The 25095-nt window shown below is 48.0% G+C and overlaps 1 protein-coding gene across 1 annotated transcript in view; it reads right to left on the bottom strand.

The window, feature by feature from the left end:
* Positions 1-7526: 7526 nt before the first annotated feature.
* Positions 7527-25095, bottom strand: part of KCNIP3 (potassium voltage-gated channel interacting protein 3) — a 76456-nt gene continuing 58887 nt past the window's right edge. The window contains exons 2-8 of the mRNA XM_007959427.1: positions 20583-20707; positions 20049-20118; positions 19690-19760; positions 9752-9859; positions 9254-9358; positions 8350-8412; positions 7527-7574 (exon numbers count right to left, since the gene is read on the bottom strand). Of these exons, the coding sequence (XP_007957618.1) occupies positions 7527-7574; positions 8350-8412; positions 9254-9358; positions 9752-9859; positions 19690-19760; positions 20049-20118; positions 20583-20707 (590 nt within the window). The remainder of the gene's footprint in view (positions 7575-8349; positions 8413-9253; positions 9359-9751; positions 9860-19689; positions 19761-20048; positions 20119-20582; positions 20708-25095) is intronic.

The raw sequence follows: 25095 nt of genomic DNA, 5'->3' as shown, positions 1-25095 counted from the left end.
GTGGTCTATCATAGGCTCTTACCAGAATTTTTTGGTGAAAAGTAATGTAACCTAGCTTGAGCTAGCTTAAGCCGGAAAGAGCATTTGTTGGAAGGGTAGAGGATTATCTTTCAGAAACAAAGAAGGAAGGGACACAGCAATTGCAAAGCTCTCAGGAACTGGAGCCAAGGACTTAAAGGATTCCCCCTTTGTCCACATGGTGGGGCTCATCCCTGCCATTTCTAGTTGAAAAATTTCCAAGAGGGTCTCTAATTGGAGTGACTTGGCTCAGATTCCCTTCCCTCAACTAGTCATGGTGGTCAGAAGAGTAAGAGGATCTAAGAGGTTGCCCACTCCCAGTCAAGCCACAGGGCTGGAAGCGGGGATAGAAGAGAAGCTTCTTAAAAATGGTATGTTAAAAGGGGGCCTGGGGAGGACAGAGGCACGGGGGGTATGGGGCAGCCACTGCTGCTTACATCTACCACAGCTCTCAGGCAATGAGGTCCTTGAAGGAGGGGCCAGCATTTAGTCAATGTGATGGTTAATTTTATGTGTCAACTGGCTAAGCTAGGGTGCCTAGTTGTTTGGTCAAACATGAGTTGTTATTATGAAGTGATTATTGTGATTAACTAAGTTAGCCTCAAATAAAGCAGATTACCTTCCATAATGTAGGTGGGCCTCCACTAATCAGTTGAAAAGCAAAAATGGAAATTCCTTAATGTATATTCTGTCTCCAGACTATAAACAGGCACATTGCCAGAATTCTTCACTCTTCTCTTTGACTGACCTATGGATTACAGGACATAAGATGGCAGGAATCTCCAGCCCATCATCTGACCTTCAGATTTTGGACTTGCCAGCCCTCTACAATTGCATAAGCCAATTCCTTAAAATAAGTATTTCTATCTCTGTCTCTATGTCTTATTGGTTCTGTTTCTCTAGAGAACCCTACGACAGCCACTCTCTCTCTCCATGGAGTTAAGCATACTAGTTGTTCAATACCAAAAAAAAGAAAAAACCAAAAAAAAAACCAAACTCACTGCCATCGAGTCTGTTCCAACTTGTGGCGACCGCTCCTTGGGTTTCTGAGGCAGTGTCACCATGGAAGTAGATTGCCCAACCTTCCTTCCGAGGAGTGGCTGGTGGTTTTGAACTGCCAGCCTTCTGGTTAGCAGTCAAATGCCTTAGGCACTATGCCACCAGAGCTCCTAGTTGTTGATTGTAAACAGTATTGCTGGGAGGAAACAATTCTAGCCTGAAGGAAGTTGTTGCTAAAAGTCGAACAAATGCTGATTGGCAGTGATCACTTGAGGGAAGGACTGATCAGTGTCCTTACATGGGCGGCAGTCCATGTGTGAGATCAGCTTTGCCCCCTCTGGTTACTCTGCTCTGGGATCTATTTGGTATTAATGGGGGTGTTTGTATGAGAAGAAAGAATCATTTTACTCAGGGGGAGTAGCCTGGGCAGGCCTCCATCACTTGTTAACAAGAACTTTGCTTCATAGAGCTGGGAAAATCTCAGGTTCCCAGGAGCCAGCCTGAGTCCAGTGCTGGGCTGGCCTTCCTTTAGAAGATTCTTCAGGCTTCAAGACTGAGAGCGGGCAGATTGGAGCACATGAGGAAACTGCTCTTTGATTTCTGCCCAGGATTGGTGGTATGCACAGGGCTGCAGATCTCCAGGGAGGCAGGGGTAGCAGAAGTCCTGGCTCATGGCAGTGCTATGGCCATCACAGAAGGCTTGCATGTAGTCCACATCAAATCACCCATGAGCCCTGGGAGGTTGTCCAGGCTGGGATCAGTAGTCTCATTTGTGGGTGAAGAAATTGACCCTCTGCAAGGAGCAGCACCCAATCAAAGCCACATCCATGGAGCATTCAGACATCGGGTCCACTATACCACTCAATCTCCCCAAGTGCTAGTGTCAGGAGTCAATGAGAAGGTTGCATTCAGGTGAATGTGACATGATGGAAGTGTGGGGAAGGACCACTTGAATCCTGGGTCCACAGTAGACTACTTGTATGTCTTTGAGCAAGATAGTATTTTCTCTGTGCCTCAGTTTCCTTATCTGGGAAGTCGGTCAATTATGAGAAACTAATGGATTGAAACATGTAACATGCTTAGAACAGAGCCTGGCACATGGATACTATTCAATAAGTATTGGTCATCATTTTCATCACCACCAACAGCTGTGTGTCATGCAGCTCATCTGATAGCTGCTTGCCTGGGGCTGCTTTGAAATATCATTTCAGTCCCTTCTCTTTCACTCTATTGCCTTAGGTGGGTCCCTGGACCATTGGGAGGGTTCATGCCTACCCCTGCCCCACTCTGATCCCATCTGTCTTCTGCACTGAGAGAAAAGAGAGAGAGAGAGAAAGAGAGAGAGAGATCTTTAAAACACTGCTGTCCTTGAGACCAGCCAATCTTAGGACCTGCCATGGCCTCCATGGCCTCTGGATGAAGCCCTAACTCTTCAGTGGTGCTAAAGTCAATGAAGGCCCCACCCCTGAGCCCCCCACACCTCCAAGCTCACCTGCCATGCTCCAGAACACACACGACTTGCTTCTCACCCTGTGTGGTGGTTATGTTTGTGTGTCAACTTGGCTGGGCCTGGTTAAGTGGCTGAGCAGCTGGTGGTAGTATTCCCCATGATGAGACTGGTAATGAACTCCATGGTGGAATCTACTGTGAGCAGCTGAGTAGCTGCCTTTGGGTATGTGGTCTGCTTCCTGTATATAAGGAGATGCTTTGAGAATGGTCTCTAGCCTATGGCACGCTTGGACCCTGCATGTAGCCATGTTATTGCTCAGCACCCTGTTATGCTCTGCTGACCTTGGGACTTACAATGGACTTAAGTTAATGGTCTGCCATGTGGTTAAGTAACATTGGGATTGTGCCTTTTTACTTGTCAACCTTGGGGCTTCTCAGCCTCAGCAGCCAGCAGCTGTCTGAGTGAAGAAATGCCTCTAGCTCCAATGGGCTGGGCAGGAGGCAGAGCTGGACCCCTCAGGGTTTTCACTCAGCCCCTAGGGCCTGGCACTTTGAACTTGGACTTAAAGCCTCCAAATTGTAAGAATAAACTCCTGTTTGTTAAGGCCATCCCATTTGTGGTATATTTCCTGTCAGAGCAGCACCAGGTAACCAGAACATCCTGACTGCATTTTTCCTGTTCCCGTAGCTTGACTCTTGCTAGTCCGCCTGCCTGGAGGCCCCTCTTCCTTGCAGTAAGTCAGAGTCAGGGACACTGAGAGCTGGTAGGACTACGAGGAGTGGTTGTCTGGCTCCTCATTACAAAACAGGCAAACCAAGACCCAGAGAGAAAAGACGACCCCATCCTAGGCCTCATAACAGTTTCGTGGCCTAGTCAGGACTGAGGTCTCCTGACCGAGCTCTGGACTCCTTCTGGTGCCTCACTGCCACCACCCATGCAGAGGACCCCACTGCTCCCTCTGCATGCAGTGCCCAGGACAGAAAGGCACTGAGGAGAAAAGTGGGAAATACATATACAAATAGATGAGTGATGGGCCCCCCTCACACTGAACTTCATGTCCATTATGAAGTGGTTAGTGCCTACACTGGGCCTGGGGCCACCTGCCTGGGATGGAGTCTTGGCTTTTCTCCTTAATAGCTGGGAGACCATCCCATTGCTCAGCCTCAGCTTGCCTATCTGTACCCATACTGTTGCAGCTGGGGTGAATGTACATCTCAAATATCAAGGTCACAGCCCCATTCCTGGACAGTACCAAGGCCCTGGTGTTTCAGCTGAAGCGTTTGGTGATGTATGTGGTATTGGAAGGGGCCCTTGACATTTATCCTCCCAACCGCCACCCACATGCCATCAGCCAAATCATTGAGGCTTGGCTCTGAATTTACTGGGTGTCCCATGGCCTGGGGTCCCCTGAGGGACTACTGATCCCAGCCTGGACAACCTGCCATGGAATCCTCTTCCAGAACTCACTCCTCACATCCTCATATTGGGAAATTGCCACCACCCATCATTTCTTTCCCCTCCCCTCTCTGAGTTTACATGTTCCCCCCACACCCCATGATTTACTAGGGAAGCAACAAGTTACAATTCAGGTTCAGGAACAACTCAGGATACAGTTCTTCAACCAGGACAGCTTCTCAGCCATGCCACAAGCATGCTTCTCTCTGGCCTTGGCCTCTGCCCTGCTCAGGTAAATGTTACAAAGCTGTTTTAGCTCTGCCAATAGCCACTCCTCGGAAGGAAGATGGGGCAATCTACTTCCATAGTGATACTGCCTTGGAAACCCAAGGAGGGGTCGCTATGTATTGGGTCTGACTGGACAGCACATAATAACAATAATAGGTGCCCAGAGAGGCACCCCACTTTGCCAGCAAGGCTCCAGCCTGAAGGCACTCAGCATTCTTGCTCTGTGGGCTGGGAAGCCTGCTGCTCTGTCTTGTGTGCCTCTTGGTTCTGCTGCCTCTCTCTACCACCTCTCTGCTGTCTCAGCAAAGTGTTCCAGCTCTCTCTCCTGGGTCAAGGAGGTCCAGCCCAGGAATCTCAGGTCCAAGGATGTGCTCTACTCCTATTCCTTTCTGTCTTTTTATGATGTGGGTGAAAGTTTACAGAGCAAATTGGTTTTCCAGTCAATAGTTCATACACATTTTGTTTTGTGACATTGATTGCAAACCCCATAATGTAAGTCTTCCCACTTCCTCCCTGTGATGACTTTTTCCCCATGTCCTTCTTTCTGTGTAGTTCTTCCCTCTGAGCTATCTCCCTGCACAAGTGCTGCCCTTATGATTTCCCATGGTTGGTTGTTCTAAGCAGTGTACCTACCTGGTAAATTGTTCACCTCCTAGGCCATCTTTTGTTTGGCTGGAAGTTAAGCCATAGGAGTGAGTTCAAATCCAGGGTGGGGGAAACACTGGTCTCTATCAGACCAGTAAACCTGGTCTTTTATATGATTTTGAATTTTGTTCCACATTTTTCTCCCACTCTTAAGTTTACACTTTTAAAAATAAAAACCAGCAAAGGCAAATTCTGCTTTTGCCCTATGACTTGCACCGTCTAGGCAAAGGGGCAGCCAGACTGACTTCCTAGAGCTGGGAAATGACAATGATGGAGAATGAAACACAAATAGCACCTCAACAAGTCTCCCTGCCACCCAGGCTCTGCTGAAAGGCTCTGAGGCTAGAGCTTCTCAGAAAGGCTCAGAGGGCCAACACTTTGCCTTCAGTGTTACCCCATCGTACTTGAAATTGAGTGGAAATTGGCAAACACTGCAATTTGGTGTGTCTCTTCCCACAAGTCAGTTGTTAAGTACTTACCAGCACACCACTGGGCAGCAGTCATGCCTATTAGCAACAGGAACCAGAGGGGCTGGACAGAAATTCAGAGTCAGAACAAAGCTAATGACAGTCTCTCTCCTTTGTCAACTTTATTTTATTAAAATATATGGACTGAATGTTGGTGGGTGCTGAGAACAGGAACCACTTCCCAGGTTGCACCCAAGGGAGACGCTTCTGCCATGCAGACATGCGGCCAGTTCGCTCCCACCCCACACAGTGTGGAGACAGATCCCTCCTGGATGGACACACAGCAAATCTGGTCCGAGGCCGAAGGGGGCAGGGCCTGGTGGAGCCCCTTCTCCCAGGGCCTTGGCTCCTTGAGAGAGCCGGGCTGGGGTAGAGGGGAGATCCCTGAGCCAGGGAAAGCAGATGCCCTCCTGGAGGGGGTGAGAGGGACCATGTCGGAACAGAGATAGGTATCAGTAGGTATCAGTGCAACTCTGAGGGGGAAGACCACCTGCACGTGGGTACCATGGGGTTCCCAAGGCCAAGCCTGACTGGGTTCCCACAGCCTCCTCCTTCCATCTTTCCTCCGAGGACCCTGCTCACCCTAGGCCAGCTGGCTTGTGCCTTCTGGGGGCCCAAGGGCCTTCTGGGGTCAGGCCTGAGCAGAAACAGGGCAGCAGCCGATGGAATGTATCATGTCGGAATGTTCCTCAGGGAGTCCTCTGGCCAGGTGGAAGAGCCATGTTTCCCCCTGGGCTGGCTTCCTTCTCGGGATGGCCTGTGGCAGGTGGAAGGCATTTTCCTCTCTCCTAGGCTTCTGTTGATCCTTACTGTTGGCTCTGGCTCCAGCTGACACTGGGCTCCATCCCACAAAGCAGAACCTACCTAGCCAGTCGGGTCCCCAGGGTTTGTGCTTTTGAGTGTTGGTAAGCTGGGCTGGGCTGGGGCTGGGCTTCAAGCCCCCACTGCTCTGTGGCACAGACTGACCCTGTGCTTCTTCCCTGTGGCCACCTGTATCAGGCCTGCTGGGATCCAGGCCTCAGCCCACCAAGAGGGCCTTGCTTCAGAAAAACTGTGTTCTTGGCTCCCCTGGTGGACTGTGGCCTGAGCTGCTGGGGTGCTTGTGCTTTTTATATGGGGCTAGGGTGAGCCTGTGCATGGGGCAGCCACACTGCTTCAGGAGAGTGGTGCTCAGTCAACCTGCTGAGCCAGGGATGAGGAAAAAGAAACCTCATCCCTAGGCCCAGCTCTGATCCTGACCAGGGCTCCCTGCTGCCAGCCTTTGAGCCTCTTGGCTTCCTTCTAGGGCCCAAGCAGACCTCTGGGTGAACAAATACTTGAGTCTGGAGCCTGAGGGGTGTGGGCAGCCCTACCCACCATACTCCCTGAGCCAGGACTGGGACAGGGAAGACTTCTCCTTGTCCCAATAGAAGTGGGAAACAGTTCCCCTCAGATTCTGCACCAAGAAACCCAACCCCTGAACCCTTAGAGAGAAGTCCAGGGCTCCCCTCAGATTCTGCACCAAGAAACCCAACCTCTGAACCCTCAGAGAGGAGTCCAGGGCTCTCCTCCTGACCTGAGGGAGACCCACAGTGGGCCTGTCCCGAGTAGGCTGAGCTTTCCAGGTCAGTGGAGTGGCGACCGTCCCCAGACCCAGGACAGGCATCCAGGAAGAAGCTGACTCTGCCTCTTTCACCACCTTTTTTCCACTTAGAACTGCCCTGGTCCCCAACCTGCCCCCTCCTGGGTCCTGTGGTGAGGGGCACTCTGGGGTTTAGGTCTGGGGGCAGAGGATATGGTTTTGGGGAGAAGGAGGGCTGCAAGGACAGAGGAGTCCCCAGAACTTGGCCCACAGTGTGGTGGGAAGAAGGGGAACTGGGAAGGAGGGGAGGAAGTGGGGTCCACACAAGAGGGTGCTGGCTTTGGAGACTGGGGTCTCCTCTGCAGAGAAACATGAACCTTTCCTGGAACAACCCAGCAGCCCATTGGCACACAGACACTGCTCTTTCTGCTGCTCACCCCCGAGGAAGTCTCCACACTGGCCTGAGGGATGGCTGGCCGGGACCTACGGCTCTCATCCCAGCCCCCAGCCAGACTCAGCCCTCCCAGATCTGTCTGTCCTTTGCCAGCCCAGAGGGACGGTGTGTGTGTGTGTCTGGAGTAAACAGTTCACTTTTTGTACATATGTTAGAAAAAGAGTTTTCCATGGAGGCTGCTCCCGGCAGGATGAGGTTTCTCTGGGGGTTGAAGTGGCATGGCCAGCCTGGGGTCCCCACATACATGTCCTAGATGACATTTTCAAACAGCTGCATGGAGCTCATGATGTTCTCATCCTGGGTGAAGAGAGGAGGATGGGAGGCCTGGTCAGGCAGCAGGTAGGGAGTGGTAGGGGGCACGTGCTCTAGTCTGACCCCACCCTGAGTATTCAGCATCCCACGGTGACTGCTGTCTCATTGGGGTGAGATAGGGGGTGCTGAGGAGCAGCGAGGGCAAGCAGCTTGCCTGGAACCATCTAGCTGGTAAGGCACAGCGCACCTTTAACCAAAATGCCTGATTCCATGTCTGATAAGATGGCAATACCTCCCTGGCCGCACACCCCAACAGAGAGGCCACCAGCAGTTGAGCAGTTGTGCCGGGAGTGAGGCCAGCAGCTCAGGCCAAAGGAGCCCAGTGACTCGCCCCTGGAAGTGGGCTCTGTAGAGGAGGGTCAGCAACAGTGCTGTGGGAAGCTTCAGAGGCTGTTTTCTCCAGCCTGACCTTTTCCTGAGGACCATAGGGACCAATCACCTTCCTGTTGGTGTGTGCCCCCTCTGACTCGAGACACTGCAATGGTAGGACTGAGGGACAGTGTACCTGAGTGGGCTGGAGCCTGGCAGGAGTGGGTAAGGGTGGCGTTGGGGAGGAGATGAACTTGGCCTAAGCATTTAACTGAAGCTTAGAGCCTCCTGTTCTAACCCGCCTCGGAGTGGGGGAGGGCCCAGAGATAGCTGATAGGCTGGCTGGGGCAAGGCTGGGTGTGTGAGGGCCCTGGTGGGTATGAGACCCTCAACCAGCCCTCTGGCTGGAGCCTACAGACGACTCTGCTCCAAGCTTTCTGAGGGTGCCTACCTTCTGACAGGTCTCCAGGAACTCATCAATGGTCACCACCCCGTCCTGATTCCGGTCCATTTTCTGCAACACAAGCCATGCCAAAGTGAGTCTGTGAACCACCAGGGATGGCTCCTGCCTCAGGGCCCAGGAAGTAGTTGTGGGTGGGCACGTGGGGCTGAGGCCAGGTGGTACCCAGCTCCATGCTTCCCACCACAGAACACCAAAATGTTATCCAACTCGTCCCCTCACCCCCTACCCTGGATCCAGGCCACATGAAGGCCCTTCCAAGCCCAATTTTGCCTCTACAGCTTAACTGTGTGGCATCTCCTCAATCTGCCCCCACCTCAGCCACTTCCCTGACTACCTACCTGGGCTTTTATGTCTCAGAACGTGCCCCCACACTCAGATGACCCTTTCACTTTCCTGACAGGCAACCAGGGCAGATGAAGCAACTGAGGTACAGAATGGCAACATGACTAGAGTCCCCCCAGCAAGCGAGGGGCTGAGCCTTCAGCCCTTTCACCCTGCATGGTGGTGGGCTTTCCCACTCTCACAGACTCAGGAAAAGTGAACTCCCTAACCTCGTTCCTCTGGCAGGAGTTTCTCTGTGAGAGCTAAAAGCAATCTTGAGATTGGGACATTGGCCTGGGGACAGGGTCAGCTGCCTGTCCTTTTGAGCCAAAACGCCAGCCTGCCCCTGAGATGTGGTTCAGGGGAGCTGGGATGGTATTTTTAATTCACTCCTCAGGGGATTCTGACAATCAGCCAGGTTTGGGACGCAAGTTTAACTCCCTTATAGGGGGAAGCTCAGAGAAGGGAAGTGGCTGGCCCAGGAATACCCCAAGAGCAAAAGCCCCTTCCTCTACCATGCTACCCTCTCCCTCACCCCACCCCGGGCCACCCTGGGCTAGAGTGCCCTCACCTGGAAGAACCGCTCCACGTGCTCCAGAGGTGCATCCTCCCGTAGGATGGGGTAGGTGTGGCGGCCCATCATGTCATAGATGGACTTCATGATGGCCAGCATCTCCTAGAGGGGGGCCAGAGGGGCCAGCATGAGGGAGCACCAGGTTCCCAAGGGGAAGACACTGCCCCCCAGGGTAGAAGGCACCACCAGGGGAGGGTGAGCAGGAGGAGCTGTGTGACTCAGACAGAGGAACATGCATCCAGCCAGACCAGAACTAGGGCCTTTGATTCTTCAAGAGAGGGTGAAGGTAGATTATTATGTTCAAGCTCCAAATTTTGAAACAGCACCAACTATGGGCTGTCTGTCCCCCAGGACCAGGTTAAGAGTCACATCTTTGGATGGGTAGGGGAGACAGGACAGATGGGGCTACAGGAAGGAAGAGAAGAAAGAAGAGTGTGGGGCAATAGAAGGAGAGAAGGGGCAAGAGGGCTGACACTCCCAGGCACTCCTTGGTACCTCTTTAGTGATGTATCCATCCTTGTTAATGTCATAGAGATTGAAGGCCCACTTGAGCTTCTCATGGACTGTTCCCCGCAGCAGGATGGAAAGGCCCACTACAAAGTCCTAAGGTGAGGAAGGAGGACAGGAGTGAGAATCCGATGCCCAGATTCTACTTACAGTTTGCCATGTGGCTTCCATTGAATTCTACAGAGGAAGAGCCTCCATACCAGACAGGGCAGATGGCAGCCATTAAGGTGAGCCCAGTGTGAGGGTGGTGGGGCTGGTATAAAGTGGCCAGCACTGATCTTCTCAAATGCAGATATCTGAATATATGGGGTCCTGAACCCTTTTAATCCACTGCTGGTGACAGAGAAGACCTGGAGGTCTTTAGTAAAGGGCGTGCTCTTATTCTAGTTGATCAAGCATGTGCATACCAAAGGTGACTGAAAACTCCCTTCCTCCTTTTAAAAGGCTAAATTAACAGTGTTCAGAGCTGGAGTCATGACATATTCTTGTGTTATAATCACCTCTGAAGTGTGACACAGGTAATTTATTATCACATGTCACTCATGTGACTAGTTATGGATACTCAAATGGTTTTAGTGTGGATACTTCAACTACTTTCTTATAACAGTTGGTGGAAGTAAGTCTTTCCCTCCCTTCCTGGGACATTTGGGGATTGAGCCCTGCATGCCCCATGGGGTTCTCCTGGAGAAAAGGGGAGCAGAGAAGGAGCATCCTAGGGAAGTGGGTGAGAAGAGGATGACCAGAATGCATAAGGACAGTGTGAGCACCAAGGGGCCTTAGTCGTCACTCAAATATTTGTCAGATTTTCTGGATCTGAGGAAGGCCATACCATGAGAGAGAAAGGGCAAGAAAACAGAGAAAGACATTTGGAAGAAGCAAAGACTATGTCAGGAGGAAAAAAAAAAAAAAAAAACTTAAAAATCAAAAGTTTTACTCAGAGATTAAAAATCTCACATCCCTAAAATAAAAACCAAAAACCAATAAAATAAAATAAACCCCAAACCAAACTCACTGCCATTGAGTCAGTTCCGACTCATAGCAACCCACACTGAGTTTCCGAGGTGGTAAATTTTTATGGAAGATTGCCCCATCTTTCTTCCTTGGAGCAGCTTTGAACACCAACCTTCTGGTTAGCAGTCAAATGCCTAAGGCTCTGTGCTACCAGAGCTCCAAAACAACAAGAGGATGCTCTATAGAAAAGAAATAACCCAGAGTAAGGAAGAGCTCTTGGGAATGAAAATAAGCAAAATGACAAACTCCAAGAAAGGGTTGAAAGAGCAAGCTGAAAAATCCCCCATAAAGTAGAGTGAAAAGGCAAAGAGCTGGAAAGTGGGAGAGAAAAGACAGGATGAGCAGTCCCTCCGGGGACTCCAATATTGGAACATCAGGAGTTCCAGGAAGAACCAGAGAACATGGGGAGGAAAGTGCCAAAGATCATGAAAGAAAATGCCCTGCAGTGGAAGGCTGCCAGCTTCCAGGTTCCACCTAGGGCCTAGCACTAGCACAAGGCTGTACAACAGTCGGCAGTTCAGGCTGCAGGCTCATATCATTATGAAATCTCAGAAAGCTGGGTCCAGAGAGAGGAGCCTATGAGCTTCCAGAGACAATGGGTTGGTAACTGCTGTTTTTCCAAAGCAAATCCTAGAAATCGATTGTTTTTTTTTAAGTCATGAGTGCATACAAGTGTATGCACCTATTTATTTATTTTTTCCTGTAACCCCTTTTTGTTTTTGTTTGTGGTAAAAAAAATATATAATATGACATTTGCCAGTTCAGCATTTCTTACATGCACAATGCAGTGACTGCCAAGTTGTGCAATTATCACCACTATCTGTTCCCAAGTTATTCCACCTCCATTAATAGAAGTTCAGTACCCCCTAAACAAAGACTTCCTATTTCCCCGTCTCCCCCAGTCCTTGTTAAACTGTTGCCCTGGGGTGAATTTTGACTCACAGCAACCCTACAGGACAGAGTAGAATGGCCCCATAGTGCTTCCAAGCCTATACATCTTTACAGACGCATCATTCTCCTAAGGAGTGGCTGGTGAGCTTGAACCACCATCTTTTCAGCTGGCAGCTGGGGACTTAACCACTACACCACTAGGGTTCTTTTTCCCTCAAACTCTCACTGCCATCGAGTTGGATCCGACTTATAGCAACCCCTCCTTGGGTTTCTGAGGCAGTATCACTATGAAAGTAGATTGCCCAACCTTCCTTCCAAGGAGTGGCTGGTGGGTTTGAACCTCCAGCCTTCTGGTTAGCAATCAAATGCCTTAGGCACTACGCCACCACAGCTCCCACTAATAAACTTTAGTTTCTAGACACTTGCCAACATGGAAATGTGATCATATAATGTCTGTCCTTTTGAATCTCACTTATTTCACTTAGCATGACGTTTTCAAGGTTCATCCATGCTGTAGTATGTATCCGGACTCCATTTCTCTTTTTGCATGAATAATACTCCATTGTATGTACGAGCTCTGATGGTGTAATGGATAAAGCATTTGGCTACTAACCTGAAGGTCAGAGGTTTAAACTCACCAGCTGCTCCACAGGAGGAAGATGAGACAATCTACTTCCATAAAGACTTAAAGCCTTGGAAACCCAGTGGGAGTTGCTACGAGTTGGAACTGACTTGATGGCAGTGGGTTTGGTTTTTTGGGGGTTATGTATGTACCACATTTTCCTTATCCATTCATCTGCTGATGGGGATTTAGGCTGTTTCACCATTTGGTTATTGTGAGTAGTGCTGTCTGGCGTACAGACTTCTTTTGTTTGGGTTCCTACTTTAAGTTCTTTTGTATATACCTAGCATTGGAATTGCTAGGTCATATGGTAATTCTTTGTTCAACATTTGGAGGAACTGCCAAACTGCTTCGTGAAAATAAAATAATTTTTTAAAAAGTAATGTTTCTTGCACCTGAGTTAGGGGAATAACAACAACAACAACAACAACAAAAACCCCACCAAACTCACTACCATTGAGTCGATTCTAACTCACAGTGACCCCTCCTTGGGTTTCTGAGGTGGTATCTCTATGGAAGTAGATTGACCCAATCTTCCTTCCAAGGAGCGACTGGTGGGTTTGAACCACCAGCCTTCTGGTTAGCAGTTGAATGCCTTAGGCACTAAGCCACCAGAGCTCCCAGTTTGGGGAATAATGATTATTAAAGCTTGAGGATGATTTAAATAGGTAGCAGAGATTCAAAGTTGTCCCTAAAATCCTGTCACACCCTCTTCCCTGAGATCTGACAGACTTTCGGGGGAGGAGGAGCAAAGATGGGGACTAGTGGGTGGAAAGTGCTGTATGAGACCCCCATCTTCTGGTGTGGACCACTGTCTTCTCCATCTTGTCTCTACAGACCGCTTCTTCAGCAGACACATGCTTGCCATGTTTGGGCCTGTCAGATGGCTCGTCTGTCTACTGCAATCAAGACATGTTCCCATTCAGTGCTCCTTAGCACATGTGAAAGGGAGGGAGAAAGGCTGTGGCTTTGTGTGGCACAAGTAAGTCCTCATTTGTAAAGGTGACACAGAAATGGCCCCAAGTCCAGCCAGCCCATGTCTAAGTGTACACTATTTCTAAATCCCTGGGCTATCCACAGCAATTTCACTGTATGACAACTGCGTGTTTTAACTCATTGCTCTTAACTCTGCAGTGTGCAGAGCCTATCATCTACATTGCCCATGGGGCCCCTGGAACTGGCCCAGCTCCTACCCTGTGGCTCTCCTCAAGGCAGGGCCCAGGTAGGGTGAGGAATGCAATGATACAGTGAGACCTTGGTTTCCACACTAAGACACCTGAAGTACACACGTTGGGTACCTGGTAGAGCCTACAGGAGGAGCTCAGTGACTTAAGTGGAAGGTGTAGTAGTTATTACAGGGATGCAGGCAAATCATTCTGGTTGCTGCAGACTGCTTCTTCAGCAGACACATGTCCGCTATGTTTGGGCCTGTCAAATGCCGGTTAGGTGGAGGTCTGCCTTGGTCACTGGGCACAGAGAAAGGTTGACCGCTGCAGCTTGAGAGAGCAGAGAGGCAGCCACACCCTCCAGACCTGTGCCTGGCCTCCAGCTGGGCAGCCTGGCTTTATCCACCAACATTCTCCATACAGGTAATTCTTGCTTTCACAGTAGTTATGTTCTGTAAAGTCACCGTGAACACTGAATTAGAAAATACCGAGCCTTTGCTTCCAGGAGGAATACAAGGTTAAGTTCCTGCCACATTTCCATCAACCAATCAATATATAACCTTGTTTTATGTGTGTTTCTGTTTAAAGACACCTTATTTAATATGTACTGCTGATTCATTAACATTGAGCTCACAGCCAACAGCACTATAACTCATGCCTGAATGAGGCTTACCTAACATGTATTTTCTCTGTAAGGCACATCACAGCCTTCTTATACTTAGGAGCTAGACAGCACTTCAGCGCTGCACTTGAGGGACGTTTTAAATAACAAAATTGCAACAAGAACAAAAATGCAAAAAAAAACGTGGCACTAAATAGACGGCAAAAAAGGACAGTATGAGCTGAAACAAGAAGGCAGAGCGTCCCCTTTTTCAAGCTCAGCTGGGAAATAGCATGCAGGCTACTCAAATTTCTCACTGCTCTGCGCATGTCTGTGCATGACCACGGAAGTGCTGTATTATTTGGGGCTTACAAATAAATTTTAGTCAGTACGTGAATTTGCAGATACGGAATCTGCATGTAATGAGGATGAACTGTGATAAGTTTTTAAACTTTGCACCCTGCTGACAAGACAACTTGGTTGAATTAGGAAGGTCCTGGGTGGCACAGAGTGTTGACAAGGCACATCTGTGAGCATCACCATGACCAGGCAGAGGGAGGGCCGGCACCAGGCTCTCTCCTGTTCAGATCTCAGTAGCCCCCTGAGGACGAGTGGCCAGACTCTGAGCTGTGACGTGCATGCTTGTCTCCAACTTGACTCCTGTGAGGTTTGCTTATTTTCCCTCTGACTTTTGGTATTCGTCTTTGGTGAGGAGAGGGAAGTTACCATATAAGTAAACTAATTAATGTGTCTCATCTCTCAGTAATATATAAAAAGGATCGGGATAACTGTCAATCTTGATGAGCTGACTTGTCTTTCTGTTTGAAGGGCACATTGAAAGGCTGAGGTCTGGCAGTGAGGAAGGGCTGAGTGTCCTTGATGCTTCCAAATATACCCAGGACCAGGTTTTGTGCCCCCACCCCCAGGCAAAGGAGTCTCTAGGTGGTGCAAATGGTTAAGCACTCAGCTACTAGCTGAAAGGTTTGCAGTTCGAATCCATTCAGAGGCACCTCAAAAGAAAGGCCTGGTGACCTACTTCTGAAAGATCACAGCCACTGAAAACCCTATGGAGTAATTCCATGCTGTTGTGCATGAGGTCACCATGAGTTGGAACTGACTCAACAGCAATGTTGTTTTTTTTTTTTTCCTGTCCCCAAGGCAGGCTCCTTCTTGACCACTGGGATCCCTACCTGTGCTTCAGGTTCACAACAAAGACAGGGCTGAGCTGGTTAGGAGGTGGGGGGACCTTTTTACCTCTTGGGAAAAAGGCTGCTGTAGAACCAAACTGAAACAAAACCTGTTGCTGTCAAGTCAGTTCTGACTCACAGGGTAGAACTCTATGAATGGAGTAGAATTGTCCCATACGGTTTCTAATGCTTAATATTTCTGGAAACAGACTGCCCTATCTTTCTCCTGTGGAAAAAGCTGGTGAGTTCAAAGTGCTGAACTTTTGGTAAGCAGCCAAGTGCTTAAACACTGCACCACCAGGACTCCTTATTGTAGAGCCAAAATCAAAAATCAAACCCACTGCTATCAAGTCAATCCAACTCATAGAGACCCCTATTGGGTTTCCAATGGGGCAGTAAATCTTTATGGAAGTAGATTGCTCAGTCTTCTGTGGAGTGGCTGGTGGATTTGAACCACCAACCTTCTGGTTAGCAGTCAGAAGCCTTAAGCACTGTGCTACCAGAGCTCCTTTATTGTAGAACAGAGCACTTGAAATCAAGATCCTCAGGGTAAACACATGGGTATTAAATCAGAGTAATTTCACGTGCAGAGAAACACAGGTAGAGATAATGCCTTTGTAGTAATTTCCAGGCCAAATATGAACTACTTTCTGAGATGGTGTCTAGCAGAGGGCTTCCAACTGGTGCTCCCAACTTAGCCAATGGTAGCCCCTCCCCCACCTTAAAGGGACCACAGAATGGTCGACTCCATGGCAGTGAGTTTGGTTTGGTTTTTTGGTATGCCTGTGGTTATAATCCCGTTTGGGAATGTGCTGTCTTTGTTATATTAATGAGGCAGGGTTAGTACAGGGACATTTTGAGTCAATCTCTTTTTGAGATATAAAAGAGATTAAATTAGCAATCAATAGAAGAGAAGCAGGGATAGGGTAAGATACATGGAGATCTTCAGGGAACCAGAAGACAGAAGCTGAAGAGACAAGGACCTTCCTCCAGAACCAGCATAGAGAGAAAGCCTTCACTAGAGCCAGTCCTCTGATTTCTGTGGATAGTGAAGCAATGGCAACAAGGAGGTGACAGGGACATTCTTGAGCTTTGCTAAACTATTAAATTATATAATTTCTGAACTTCACACCCATTAAGATACCAAAAAACCAAATTTACTGCCATGGAGTCAATTCCAACTCAGAGCAACTTTCATTGGGTTTCCGAGGCAGTATATCTTTATGGAAGTAGATTGCCCAGTCTTCCTTCCATGGAGCAGCTGGTGGATTTGAACCACCAACCTTCTGGTTGGCAGTCAAATGCCTTAGACACTGTGACACCAGAGCTCCTTACCCATTAAGACAGCTATAATTAAAAAAAACAGAACACAACAAATGTTGATGAGGATGTGGAGAAACTGGAACCCTTATCCATTGCTGCTGGGACTGTAAATGGTGCGGCTGCTGTGGAATACAGTTTGGCAGTTCCTTAAAAAGTTAAACATAGAGTTACTGTATGATCCAGCAATTCCATTCCTAGGTATATACCAAAAATAACTGAAAGCAGGTACATAAACAGATCCTTGTACACCAATGTTCACTGCAGCATTATTCACAACAGCCAAAAGATGGAAACAACCCAAATGCCCATCAACAGATGAATGGATAAACAAAATGTGGTGTGTGTATACAATGGAATCTGCTCAGCCATAAAGAGAAATGAAATCCTGATACAAGCCACCTGATACAACATGTATCTTAGTTGTTTAGTGCTGCTATAACAGAAAAATACCACAAGTGGATGGTTTTAACAAACAAAATTATTCTCTCACAGTTTAAGAAGCTAGGAGTCTGAATTCAGAGGACTGGCTCTAGGGAAGGCTTGCACTCTATGCCGGTTCTGGAGGAAGATCCTTGTCTCTTTAGCATCTGTTTTCTGGTTCCCTGGAGATCCTCCATGTATCTTATCCCATCTCTGCTTCTCTTCTGTTGATTGCTAGTTTAATCTCTTTTATATCTCAAAAAGAGATTGACTCAAAATGTCCCTATACTAACCCTGCCTCATTAACATAACAAAGACAGGACATTCCCAAATGGGATGATGACCACAGGCATACCAAAAGTCCAAACCAAACTCACTGCCATGGAGTCGATTTGACTTATAGTGGTCCCTCCTCAGGTTTCCAAGGCGGTATCTCTACAAAAGTAGATTGCCCAATCTTCCTTCCAAGGAGTGGTTGGTGGGTTTGAACCGCCAGCCTTCTGATTAGCAGTCAAATGTCTTAGGCACTATGCCACCAGAGCTCCACAGGCATAGGGATTAGGATTTACAACACATTATTTTGGAGGGACACAATTCAACCCGTAACAACATGGGTGAACCCTGAAAGCATTATACTGAGTGAAATAAATCAAAATGAAAAAACTGAAGAAAAAATGTCATATAATTCCACTTATATGAAATATCTACAATAGGCAAGTGTATACACACATATGTTTATTAGTGGTTACCAAGGGCAGGACTTGTTAGGTGCTGTTGAATCGCTTCCAACTCATAGTGACCCTGTGTACAAGACAATGAAACACTGCCCAGTCCTGCGCCATCCTCACAATCATTGCTATGTCTGAATCCATTGTTGCAGCCACCGTGTTAGCCCATCTCACTGAGTTGTTGTTGTTGTTGTTGTTTGCCATCGAGTTGGCCCCGACCCATAGCGACCCCTCCTTGGGTTTCCGAGGCAGTATCACTACGGAAGTAGGAATGCCCAACCTTCCTTCCGAGGAGTGGCTGGTGGGTTTGAACCGCCAGCCTTCTGGTTAGCAGTCAAGTGCCTTAGCCACTATGCTACCAGAGCTCCTATCTCATTGAGTATCTTCCTCTTTTTTGCTGATTCTACTTTACCAAGCATGATGTCCTTCTCCAGGGATTGGTCCCTCCTGATAACGTGTCCAAAATACATGAGACACAGTTTGACCATTCTTGCTTCTTAGAAACATTCTGTCTATACTTTGTACTTTGTTCTTCTGGCAGTTCTGCACCCACACCGTAATTCAAATGCATCAATTCTTCTTCAGTCCTCCTTATTCATTGTCCAGCTTTGACAATGATATGGGGCAAGTGGGAGGGGGAAAAAAGAGAACTCACTGCTTAGGGAACACTAAGTTTTTGTTAAAGGTGATAGAAAAATTGGAAACAATGATGATGGTTGTACAACATGATGATATAAATAATGTCACAGAATTGTGCATGTGAAGTATGCTGACATGACAAATGTCTCTCTCTATATATAAATGAAGAAAAAACAAAAGCCACCAAACAAAACCCTGGGTGGGTCTTTCACACACTTTATTTCAAGAAGTCTCAGTTGCCTCTTAAAGGTACACAACTTCTCATAGGGAAGGGGGCAGGGGAGGGCAATGCATTTCCATTGCTTAGTTCTTTGTACTGACCAGAATTTTTACTACATGCATGTGTCACTTACAATAAAAACTATGAAACCACAGTATGTTTACACAGTAACAGCCCCAAACATGGGGCCTAGTGTGCATTGGTGGGGCTGCCGCAGTCAGAGAGAACCCTGCGGGGCCTTCGCTGTGCCCACCCCGCCTCGTGTCAGTGTGCCGCCCTCACAGCATAAAAATAACCTGGCAGCTTTATTGATGTGGTTATTATTACACCACAGCTCATCCAGGGGCTCCGTCACTTTCCTGTCAGCCGCCCTTGACCCTGGAATCTGAGCTGGGTGGGATATTGATCAGCCCCGGCTCTTACCAAGGTTTTCCTCTTTGAAGAGGTTTCAGCTATTGGTCTCCAGCTATTTTTAGGCACCTGGGCTCCACTAGGGAGGAGGGGCTCTCTCCAACAATCTTGTGTGGCCAGGCCTGGGTGGAGACCCAGAGGCACTAGCACAGAGAACCCCAGACTAAGCTTTGGCTCTCTCCTGGGGGCAGGACTCTCCTTCCTGACAGGGCCTACTAGGCTTGGTTGACAGGGCCCAGATGGGGGACTCCCTGCAGCCTGCAAAGACTGGGATGCTCTGCCTGTTTGGGGTATAAATTCTGGGCTGGGTGCCTGAAATCCCACCATTAGCAAGCCTCGCCTTTGAGTTAAGCCTCACTCCGTTTTAAAATGCAAATTTATCTTGGGTTACTAACACTTCAGTGTTCATCAGTAGCTCCCTTTGCTGGGTGGGGCTGGACACAAATGCTTAGAATGGAAGAAAAGGCTGAGATAGGGAGACTAGACAGCAAAAATGAACTTCACTGCCTTCACGGTCAGGCCCAGGGCCAGCCCAGCACAGTCCACTCATCCCCCAGGTAACACACTTGACAAATTACACCCAAGATCCTGTCTAAGCCTCTCAGTAGCCCTGAGAAGGTGGCAGGCAGGGAGCTCACCCAGGCCCTCCTTCCCAGGAGCCAGCAAGCTGCAAGCAGGGGATGTGGAGGGGGTCAGGAGGGACCTACCTCGAAGCGGATGGCCCCATTCCCGTCGGCATCAAAGGCATTGAAGAGGAAGTGTGCGTAGGTGGTGGCATCTGGGAAGAGTGAGGGTGCATTTGGGCCTCCTGGCAGCCCTTGCCCCCACCCAGGCATCTCCACCTGGGCCAGTCCCAGCTATGTCCTGAGTGGGAGTCCTCCCTTCCAGTGGGATGGAGGTGGCACCAGGCCTCCCGCCGAAGGGTAAGGCAGAGGGGAAGGTAGAGGTGGAGATGAGGCCCCCTCCCTGCCCTATGTCCCAGGGTAGAAGGGACACCCACCCACTGCAGATCTGCCACACTGTGGGGGCTTCCAGAGGGGCCACGGGAGCCTGGCTTCAGACTCACCTCCCTGAGGAAAGAACTGTGAGTAAATGAGTTTGAAGGTATCTTCATCCACCAGGCCTGTGGGACACTCCTGCAGCAGTAAGGCACCCCCTCAGCAACCTTGGTGCTTCCCCTGGTCCATGACCCAATGCCAGGACTTTGCAGGGGCCTGGCCTCTTTCCTCCCTCTGAAGGATGCTCACTGCCTGAGGCACTGCTGGGCTCCACTTAACTTCCCACTGGGAAAAGGCTGGGGGTGGGTGTGAGGGCAGAGGGAAAGGAAAGAAGGGGAGAGGTAGGAAGGGGATGGCTGGCCCCTCATGCTAAACTGGTGCTTCTAGACACTCTCATCCTGTGCCAGCATTGGTGACATGGGGAAAAGTGCACAGGGCCTTCAGAAGACCAATTCTGGGGCTTACTCCTCCCTCCAGACAGCTGTCCCACAAAAGGCACCTGGGGTATTTACTGTGCCTTGGAGGTTTCTAGAGGGTCCCTCCTCCTGTCTGGTCAGGCTGGGGTTTGCAAGGCCTCTCCCAGGGGCAAGGGGAGCACTCACGTTCTTGAAGCCCCTATAGAGGGACTGCAGCTCTTTCTTGGTGAACTTGGTCTGTGCCTGCAGCTGGTCCAGTCCCTCTGGCTGGTGACGCACCGTGGACAGCTCTAGCTCACTGTCGCTGCTGTCTGGAGAGGACACAGATCCAGGAGGATGAGACAACAGCCCCTCCTCCATTTCACCACAGGGCTCAAGTGACTGAAGTAGAGGAGGGGGACTTGCTTGCATGACATTTGGCTACCCAGGCCTTGCTTGCATGATGACCACATCTGGCTAAACAGGCCTAGCATGAGGCAGAAGGAAGGGCTACATGGGAGCAGTACCCCAGGAGTTGTGTCTCATGGCTGCCTTGCTTCCCTGCTGCTCACACAGACAGAAATCTCCACACTTGCCTCAATAGTGCCCATCTGTGAGGCACATGGTGGGATAAGGGTGAGAGCTGGTCCTGTCCCAGAGAGAGAGTGAACCTGGGGAGGCAGGAGGACAAAAGACAGCAGACAGGCACAAAGGATCCTTGACCTTAAAGACCCAATTCCCAGGCCACCTCTTCTGGGTAGCCTACCTACTTAATATTCTCTCAGGAGTGGGGAGGACACCCCTCTTGGCCCATGGAAGTTTTTTTTTTTTTTTTTTTTTAAAGCCACAGTTGCCCTTATACATAAACATTGCTCCACATCCTACTTTGGTGAGTGTGACTGGGGTCTAAAGGCTTGCAAGCGGCCATCTAGATGCAACAATTGGTCTCTCCTCATCTGGATCAAAGAAGAATGAAGAAAATCAAAGACATATGAAAAGTATTAGTCTGAGGGACTAGTTGACCATGTAAACTGCATCCTATATGACCACGAGACCAGAAGAACTAGACAGTGCCAGTTACCACTGTCAACCGAAAGGCATCAATCAGTGCAGGAGATCCTGGATAGAGTGGAAGCATAATGTGGAACAAAACTCAAAATAATAAAAAAGACCAGGTTTACTGGTCTGACAGTGTGGTGAAACCACTGAGACTAGCCCCTAGTTACCCTTCAGGCGTGGAACTGAACTCACTCTCGTGGCTTCCAGCTAAATAATAGATAGGCATGAGCTGAACATTTACATCAGGTAGATACACTCCTTAGAATGATCAACCATGGGTGATCAGAAGAGCAGTATTTGCACAGGGAGATAGTTCAGAGGGTAGGAATGCATAGGAAAGAAGGACACAGGGAACAGATAATCACAGGGAGGAAGTAGGAAAAGAGCTGTTACATTGTGGGGATTGCAGTCAATGTCATGAAACAAATGTTTATAAACTGCTGCATGAAAAATGAATCTACTCTGTAAACATTCACCCAAATCACAATTTTTTTTAAAAAAAAAGTTGCCCTATAGTCAAGTCCAAATCATGGCAGAGTTTTTTCAATGGCTGATTTTTCAGAAGCAGATTACCAGGCCTTTCTTCTGAGGTGACTCTGGGTAAACGTGAAATGCCAACCTCTTGGTTAGCAGGGAGTGCATGACCATTTTCGCCACCCAAGGACTCTATGGCAGGCTTATGTGCTTCTGTTTAGCTGCATTTGGTAGAGGTGGGGGTCATTTTGAATAGAGGGTCAGACAGCAGACCTTTCCTTTATAAACAACGTGACAGAATGTTGACTAGATTACTCAAGGTTATCATTGAGATGAAATTTCAGTGCTCTTTATTTACTTATTTTACACTTTCATCATTTCTTTTGGTAGGGTATTCATCACTTTTATAACACAAAATAAAGCTACAGACAAGCAGCATTAAGAACCTACACCTTGCAGAGCAGCATGCTCACAGAATGACGGGACTTCACCTTCCCACTGCACTATTACTACACCTAGCCTCCTTTGCACTGCAGAACTGGGAGTCCATGAATCTGCACAGCTATTTGCCTTTTGCTGCTTTGCCCACTGCAGGGGAGCTCTCAAATGCCTCACTGCACTGCTTAGTGCTATGGTTGCAGCACCTGGCACTGTGCCCAGCACTGCTCAACCTGAGCCTGTGAAGTCCTGCACTGAGCCTGCTCACCTTCTCTGTGCCCTGGGCTCTCCATGAGCATGGTAGAAAGTCACAGCCTGCACTGCCCCCTTGCTCTAACCTCAAGTGGTCCCTGGAAGCTGCCAGCAATCAGGCTCTGTTTCCTTGGTCCCTGTACTCTCCTAATCTCCTAGATAAGGATTTCATACCTTCCTTCCTTTTTTAAACAGCCAGTATCTCCTCCCTCATTCTTACTCTCAGATTGCTTCCTACTTGATTGAGAAAACAGAAGCTGCAGAAGAAAATCTCCCCAAGTTCTTATCACCACATCTTCTTACCCACCCACCTGCATCTGGCCCAGGATGACACCACTTTCCCTCTCTTTCTGTGGATGAACTGTCCCTGGTCCTGACTGAGGTCAACCTTAATAGCATGTACTCACAGTGATTCTCAACAGCCTCTCCTCATTATCATTTCTTCCCATCTTTCTGGATCATTCCCACTAGCACACAGACATACTGTCAAATCCAGCAATACTTAGTGAAATTAAGAATAGGCCAACCCTGTAAGCCAGCAATTCCACTCTAGGTAAACTATCCCAAACAGATTCTTTCCCCTTCATAAGGGATCCTGTATAAAGAAGTTCACAATAACCATATTTATGATGGGGGAAGTTGGAGACAAGCCAGGGGTCCATTTCAGAGAGGAGATGGAAAAATATGAGGGATGCAAACCAAGGAGAACTATGCAGTGATTAAGTACACATAGCAGCATGGATGGATGTTAAAAATAAGGTGATGCTTATTTGAATTAAAAACAAGACCCAATTATATGTTATTTATAGAGTCTCTAGGTGGTAGGCTGGCAGATCAAACCCATCAGCCACTCCTTGGAAGGAAGGTTGGGTAATCTACTCTTGTAGTGAAACTGCCTCAGAAACCCAAGGAGGGTTCACTATGAGTTGGGTCTGACTCGATGGCACATAACAGCAACAACAATAGGTGGTACAAATAAACAGTTAATGTACTTGGCTTCTAACTAAAAGGCTGATGGGTCCAGCCCACCCAGTGGTACTTTGGAAGAAAGCCCTGGTGACTTACTTCTGAAGAAGTAGCCACTTAAAACCCTATAGAGCACAGTTCTACCATGACATGCATAGGGTCGTCATGAGTCAGAACTGACTTGATGGCAACTTTTTCCTTTTTTTCAATTACATATATATTATATATATATATATATATATAATCTAATAGGAGCTCTGGTAGTGTAGTGCCTAAGGCATTTGATTGCTAACCAGAAGGCTGGAGGTTCAAACCCACCAGCCACTCCTCGGAAGGAAGACTGGGCAATCTACTTCCGTAGTGACACCACCTCAGAGACCCAAGGAGAGGTCGCTATGAGTCAGATCCGACTCAACGGTAGTGAGTTTGTTTTCTTTTTTTTTTTTGGTTTTATATACCTAATAACACAGGGGCTGGTGGCGTAGTGCCTAAGGCATTTGACTGCTAACCAGAAGGCTGGCAGTGCAAACCCACCAGCCACTCCTCAGAAGGAAGATTGGTCAATCTACTTCTGTAGTGATACCACCTCTGAAACTCAAGGAGGGGTTGCTATGAGTTGAGACTGACTCGACAGCAGTGAGTTTGGTTTGGTTTTATACCTAATAATGGAGCTTTAAAATACCTCAAGCAAAAAAATTAAGAACTATAGGGGAAAAAATAGATAAATCCACAATCATAGTGGAAGATTTTACATCTCTTTCTCAGTAAATAATGCAAGTAACAATATGAAAGATTTGAAAAACCGTCAGCCAATTTGACCTAATTGATATTTATAGAACTCTATACCCAACAACTGTAGAATATACAGTCTTTTCAAGAACACATGGTAATGTTTCCAAGATACACCAGATGCTGGGCCATAAAACAAGACTTTGACTACAGCAACATTAAAATAAAAATATAAACAATAAGATATTTAGAAAAATCTCAATTATTTGAAAATGAAAGAACATACTTCTAATTAAATCCTAAGTCAGAAAAGAAAGATCAGAAGAGGACTTTAAATTGAATTGAATGAATGATAAGAAAAACACAGGATATCAAAATTTTCTGGATGCAAGTAAAACTATGCTTAGAGGAAAATTGACAGCATTTGTTTCACAAATGATTTAAGCTTCCATCTTCAGTATCTAGGAAAAGAGCAAATTAAGCCCAAAGTAAGTAGAAGAAAGGGAGCTCTGGTAGTGTAGTGCCTATGGCATTTGACTGCTAACCAGAAGGCTAGCGGTTCAAATCTACCAGCCACTCCTTGGAAGGAAGACTGGGCAATCTACTTATGTAGAGATACCACCTTGGAAACCAAGGGGTTGATATGAGTCAGATCAGACTCGACGGCAATGAGTTTGGTTTGGTTTGGTAAGTAGAAGAAAGAAGGAGACTGAATAGGCAAGTCATAGACTGGGAAAAGTTATCTATAGTACATGTATCTGACAAAAGACTTATATCCAGAATATATTATATATATACATAA

This window comes from Orycteropus afer, unplaced genomic scaffold (assembly GCF_000298275.1).
Source record: "Orycteropus afer afer isolate SDZICR_OR568_19922 unplaced genomic scaffold, OryAfe1.0 scaffold00017, whole genome shotgun sequence".
In the NCBI taxonomy this organism is placed as follows: Eukaryota; Metazoa; Chordata; class Mammalia; order Tubulidentata; family Orycteropodidae; genus Orycteropus; species Orycteropus afer.
The sequence above is the reverse complement of the archived record's forward strand: the minus strand, read 5'-3'. Positions and strand labels throughout refer to the sequence as shown.